Below are 6,065 nucleotides of genomic sequence, written 5' to 3' on the forward strand. Positions count from 1 at the left end.
CGCCCCGCGCGAGGGCGGCGCTGAGGGACCCCGGCAGGGAGCCGGCGGCGCATGCGCGACAGCACCGTGAAGGCTCCTAGGAGCTCGCCGTGCCGGGACTACAGCTCCCGGCAGGCCTCGCGCCGGCCGCAGGGCATGCTGGGAGATGTAGTTTGGGGCCGTCCCTGCGCAGGTCTGAGGGGGGAGCCCCGATGGGGCACAGAGGCTGCAAGGTGACGAGGCCCGGGCTGCCGCGGCACGCTGGACACAAGGGAGCTGCAAACACTTTTATTCTAAATAAAAAATAAACTTCTTGGCAGATAACGCACAAAATAAGTTGTTTCCGAGGCATTTCGGTCACACAAGCAGCGCTTTTAGCAATCAAACTGGCACCGGCTCCGTGACTTCCTTCACATGAGCACAGCGTTAACAAATTCTGCGTTTCACACACACAAAACAGCTCAAACCTCACGCTGCACACGCATTCAGGATAACAGGCCGTGCTGCTACACAGCCCCTTCAACAGAGACACAACAGCTCCTTGCCTGCCAACATGTGAGTGGTTTAGTCACGCTAACGGTACAACACACCAATAAATTAGGCAAGTAACAAAATAAATTTCTCTAGAGTTGAACACCAGCTGCCTGAACCAACAGGGAGGAGGGCGCGCTCTGCGTGGACGGCTCGTGCCGCAGGCGCCGCCGCTTTCCGGGCGAAGTCACTTCACGATCTTGAAGTCGGCGTGCTCCAGGGCGGCGATCGGCTTCTCGTTGCTGAACTCGGCGTGGCTGATGCGGGACTGGGGGCTCCCCGTCTTCCGCAGCCACTCCTGCAGCTCCCGCACGCGCTCGGCCGGGCCCTGCACCTGCCCCTGCACGGTGCCATGGCTGGTGTTCTGCACCCAGCCCACCAGCCCCAGCCGCTTGGCCTCGCCCTGGGGAGACAACGCAGAGCGAGATGAGCTGGTGCTGATCCTGGAGGGCTCTGCAGCCCCGCACCGCCTCCATACCGCTCCCCGCCGCCCCCACAGCGCCCATCCCGCCCCTAACGCCCCCGAGGGCCGCTCCCTCGGCCTCCCCGCCCCGCACCTGCGTGTACTTTCTGAAGAAGACGCCCTGCACCCTGCCGGACACCTCGTAGTCCACCGACAGCAGCCCCTCGCCGCCCGACATGGCTGCGGCCGCCTCCCCGCCCCGAGACCATAGAGACGCGGTCCTCCAGCGGGCAGAGCGGCCCCGCGCGCGCCGTCTCCAGGCAACGGCCGCCAACAGCGGGCGGCGGGGCCGGGCCTGGGCCCGCTCCCGCTCCCGCTCCCGTCACGGCCCCGCCGCCGCCGCCGCCTCCTCCTCAGGGGGGCTCGGGACGGGAGCCCCCGGCCCCGGGGCGCCGCATGGCCGAGCTGCAGCTGGCACCGGGCGGCCGGCAGCGGGGCTGCTCCTCCTCGGCGGGGCTGCAGGGAGGGCGGGCGGGCGGCCAGGCCCAGACCCAGACCCAGGCCCGGGCCCTGCCCTCCAAGCCCGCGGCCCGGCGGAGGGAAGGCGTGGACCGCTCCTACCCGCTGCAGCCCCTCCGCTACCACGGCGCTGCCTCAGGGGACGCGGGGCAGCTGCCAGGCGGGAGGGCTGGCTCGGAGGGTGAAGGGAAGGAGCCGGCCGGGAGGGCTCTGCCGGCTGCTGGGCTGCCTGCTTGGGCCGCAGAGCCTAAGCTGGCGGGCTCCCGGCTGTGCAGGAGGGAGCTGGCCTTCATCCTGAGGCTGGAGGCGGACGGACAGAGCCTGGAGGAGGAGATCCGAAAGAAGGAGGCCCTCCTCAGGGAGAAGCTGCGGAGGACGAAAGAGGAGCTCAGGAGGATCCAAAGGGAGAAGGAGCTCGTGGAGGCGGAGGAGAGAAGAGCCAGAGACGTGGAGAGGACACACGTGTGGAAGGCTCTGAGGCACCCCGAAGAGAAAACCGTGCAAGTCACAGGCAGGACGGGGGATGGGGACTGTGTTAGGGTGCACTCCGCAGAGGTCACTGTCCCCAGGCCCAGCACCGTGCTCCATCCCCAAGAGCTGGCGATGGGGAAGCTGAAGAAGGAACGATTGGTGGCCAGCAACAACAAAATTCGAGACCGCGTACCCGTGGAGGGTTTAGCCTCCTTTTCAGAGCCGGCCTCAAAGCACAGCCCTCCTCCCTCCGCCCTCCTAGACCACGATTACAGTGAGCACCTGCCTGCAGAGGTGCTGTACGTGCAGGCTGCCAGCGCTGCGGAGCCAGGGGAGCTTGGGCAATGCAGCTTCTGCGGACGCAAGTTTCTCTGCAGCAGGCTCAAAAAGCACACGAGTATCTGCAGCAAGAGCCAAGGCTCCAAGAGGAAGGTGTTTGACTCCAGCAAGGCCAGAGCTAGGGGCACGGAGCTGGAGGAGTATCAGCAGTGGAAGAGCTCAGAGAGGCCTCAGGTAACGTGCGGTCCCTTTGCCTCCCTCAGCCCACACGTTCTGCTCACGTTCCTCCTGCCCTGAGAACTAGTGACAGGGACGGGGGCATCTCCACGTGTACACAGGGCTGGGGCACACAGCGCAGCTATTGCCCCCGAAAGGCACTTGCCAGCTGGGTAGGTGGATCGATTTAAAATCAAAGAGATGTTTTTTTTGGGGATCAGTCCCAGCTGGCTTGTCTCTGTAATGTGTCTTGGGTGCGCTCCAGGAGACTCGCTCCTTGCTGTAGTCAGGATGCTCGTGTCAGGGCAGAGTGGGTCTGTGACGCTGGGGGGGCTGCAGGGAGCAGACTGAAAAAATGGGCAATGAAATGGGCTGATGAAATGAGGGCAGTGGAAACGCGCAGCTCGATTCCTGCAGAGCAGCTACGGCATCTCTCTGCATTCCTTTGGCCCTGCTGCTGAGTTCTCTGGTTCTGAGAGGGAGGCTGAGAGCGGAGGCTGACAGCCCCGGCAGCTCTGACTGCGTTTCCCTTCTGCAGAATAAGCCCCCCAGGAGGAACAACTGGCGGCAGAAGCACGAGATCTTCATCCAGACCCTGCGCCAGGCCCGGCAGGTGCAGCAGGTGCTCTCCAAGGGCGGGAAGGTGTCCGACCTGCCGCCGCTGCCCCCCATTGAAAATCCAGACTACGTCGCCTGTCCCTACTGCAGACGCCGCTTTGCACCCCAGGTGGCCGAGAGACACGTTCCCAAATGCAAAAGCATCAAGAGCAGGCCCCCGTCCCCGCCGCAGAGGAGACGCTGCTGAGGCAGCAGCCGGCTGTGCCTGCAGCTCCCTGCATTTCCCTTGTTCCCAGCAGTGAGCTGTTATTTACAGCGAGCAAACGGCTCAGGACATATAAGCAGAATATTAAATTTTCTGTACTTTGACCTGTGCTGGGTTGTGCCACTTGTGGTGCCCGCTGAGGGCCTGCGCCCCCCATCCAGCGATCTCAGCAAGAAGCCAGTGTAGGTGCAAGGATGTCACTGCAGAGACAGGGTGCTGCTACCAGCTAGCCCAGGACAACAACAAGGAGCAAACCAGCCATCAGAGAGGGTCTGTTCTTCACATTTTCTTTTTATGTAGGCTACAGAGGTTTGTTTTTTTTTTTCTTATTTGAAAATAGGGGTGGCTGACATGGAAATAGCTGCTCTCCTTTAGCTCAGCAGTGTCTGCACACTGTGTTATTTTCCTTCCACAACAGCAAGGAGTGCAGTGGATGAGACAAACAGCCGGGCCAAAGAGCGCATCTGCCTTTCATTTCAGCGCTCCGTAGGTGCAGCTAATCGCCCCGAGCGTGCCAACAGTGACAGGGGTTCTGGCTGCCACGCTGTTTCTATTGCAATTACCTACCAGAGACAGGGGTGTGAGGAGTTGCTTATTTTTGGCCACGGAACACACCCTACATTCAATACTAGCCGCTATTTAGACAGGGCCTTTGGAGGAGTCCTGCTGAGGGAGGAGAGGGGCTGTGTGAGCAGTGAACTTTGAAAGCAGCCCCTAGGCTGCTGCATTTTACCCTCTTTGTGTTAGACAACAGGAGCCAGAGCTGCTTGTTGGCCATTTCTCGTGCTCTGTCCGAGTTGTTGCAGCCCTGGGCTGTTGCACAATGAAAGCTGTGGAGCTGGGCTTACTGCATTCTTGTTCTGCTCAAGCCCAAGAATTTCATACAGGTTTTTATTTTATTCAGACTTTTATTTCTGAAATGTTAGTGCCAATCCTGGGACTCTTTCTTACCACTATTTCTTAGCACATCACCCCTATCAGTGGGAGGCAGACCGATGACATTATCTGAACCAGGACCGCCGGGGGAAGGGGCACCATTAAATGCTTCCTCAGCACCTGAACCTCAGGCTCAGAGGGTCATGGGGGTAGAAAAGCCAGCAGGAGCAGGCGCTTACTGCCCGAGCCTGGGTGCTGATTCACGTGCACAGGGCAGCAGCGGTGCTCAGAGCTGGCCAGGCCCTTCAGGCCGCAGAACAATCATCCCTAAGTGCTTGCTTACCCCGTACAATAACGGGCTCAGAAAGGGCAGAAGAAGAAACAAAGAATAGCGCCACACGAGATCAAAAATAGGTGATGAATAAGCTTAGGCTAGAAGTTGGGTTTCCAACCAGGAGAAGAGTGAGGTCATGGAAAATCCTTCCAACTAGATTGGAGCAAGGGTGAGGAACCTGCATTGTTTCACGGGACTTCGGGAAGATCGTGGAAGGGACCACGCTGCACGAGCCAGAAAAGAAGAACTGTGATAGGGAGCATTTGTGCCTCCCTGGGCTTGTGGCAAGAAGTACAACTAGCAGATCAGCCACAGCTCCACGCCTCAGTGCATCACTTTCAGGAGCTGAGAAGGAATTTCCTTTTCACAGCCACCTCCACCCCATTCCTACCACGGCTTCTGATTGTCTTCCATCCAAAACGTTTAACAGCAGCTACAGCTAAAAATATGGTAAAATAAAACAACCACGCAGTACACCAAAGAATTTCACATCAGAACACTTGTTAGCTGGTGCACTAACGTTCAGGGCTAAGCCAACAATTAAATACCAAAAAGATGGAGATGTCCTGCAGGCCGAGGCAGCAGGGACCTCCAGCATGCAGGGCTTTCTCCTTTCCTCAAGTCATCTGCTCATTTTTGCCATGGTTGTTGCAATAGTAGGGAATTTGGACAAAAATTTGCCCCTTCTCTTGCTTTCTTCTTGAGGTGCAGGATAGTTCCTGATGGGTTTGGGTTTATGCTGAAGGTCTTAGTTTGTCACACACTATTAAAGGGTCTTTTTGGGGGAGATAGATGTCCTATAGACCCCTGTAGAGAAGCATCTGCTCTAAGCTGGCAACAATTGCTGCCCATTTCTAAGTCAGTTATTTTTCCAGCTTCTGATTTTTGGACTAGTTCTAATATTAGACTAGTTCTGTTGTGTAAAAAGTTGTTTTAAATGGTCACAGAGTGCTTTTTGTTCTCAAAGTAAGAATGCCTACTTTGTATGAGAAAGTTGCAACAGGAAGCAAACAAAGAAGAAAAAAAAAAAAATCCAGCAGCTCCTTTTGCAAGTCCCTCAGTAATGCAGTGCCAGCTCACAGGAGTCAAAAAAAAAAAAAAAAAAAAAAAAAAAAGCTAAAAAGCAACCAGACTGAACTGGATTAGTGAAAAGCTGAACACGAGGAAACACTCCAGCCTGCCGTGGGTGGACCAGATTCCTGAAAGAAGTTGGAGTGCTTCTGCCCTATAGATATGTGGGCAGAGATCCCAATCCCGTGGCACACCCTAGAAAAACACGAAGGTCCCAGAAAGGGTCAGTGCTGCACTGTCAGCCAGGTATGGATCAGAACTTACAAACCCTGAGAGGAGGGACAGAAAACAAGGGAGAAGAAGTCACTGTATCCAAACTGATCAGAAAAGCAAGACCAATGCCTTAATTGCAAACCTCATTGACACAGGGTAACACAAGATAGCAAGAGGTGGCAAGGAAAGAGGCAGGAAAGGGAAAAACTGGAAGATTTATGCCTACATCCATGAATTAATGAAAAATGTAACTGAATTAAGGAGTAGTTAAGAAATTCAGTACCGCTACCTGTCCTGTACTACTGACTCCATTTCCCTTGCACTTTTTTTTGACTGTTCAGTAGATTTTA

The 6,065-nt window shown here is 56.4% G+C and overlaps 2 protein-coding genes across 2 annotated transcripts; one reads left to right on the forward strand and one right to left on the reverse strand.

Moving 5' to 3' along the window:
- Positions 1 to 251: 251 nt before the first annotated feature.
- Positions 252 to 1,188, reverse strand: ACYP1 (acylphosphatase 1). The gene is made up of 2 exons (XM_032188540.1): positions 1,068 to 1,188; positions 252 to 913 (listed from the first exon to the last, which is right to left on the reverse strand). The coding sequence occupies exons 1-2, from the start codon at positions 1,149 to 1,151 to the stop codon at positions 698 to 700; spliced, it is 300 nt and encodes a 99-aa protein (XP_032044431.1). The 5' UTR covers positions 1,152 to 1,188; the 3' UTR covers positions 252 to 697.
- ZC2HC1C (zinc finger C2HC-type containing 1C) lies at positions 1,150 to 5,488 on the forward strand. The gene is made up of 3 exons (XM_032187975.1): positions 1,150 to 1,233; positions 1,436 to 2,416; positions 2,937 to 5,488. Exons 1-3 carry the CDS (start codon positions 1,150 to 1,152, stop codon positions 3,201 to 3,203), a joined length of 1,332 nt encoding a protein of 443 aa, XP_032043866.1. The 3' UTR covers positions 3,204 to 5,488.
- The last annotated feature ends 577 nt before the right edge of the window (positions 5,489 to 6,065 follow it).

Source organism: Aythya fuligula, chromosome 5 (genome assembly GCF_009819795.1).
Source record: "Aythya fuligula isolate bAytFul2 chromosome 5, bAytFul2.pri, whole genome shotgun sequence".
NCBI lineage: Eukaryota > Metazoa > Chordata > Aves > Anseriformes > Anatidae > Aythya > Aythya fuligula.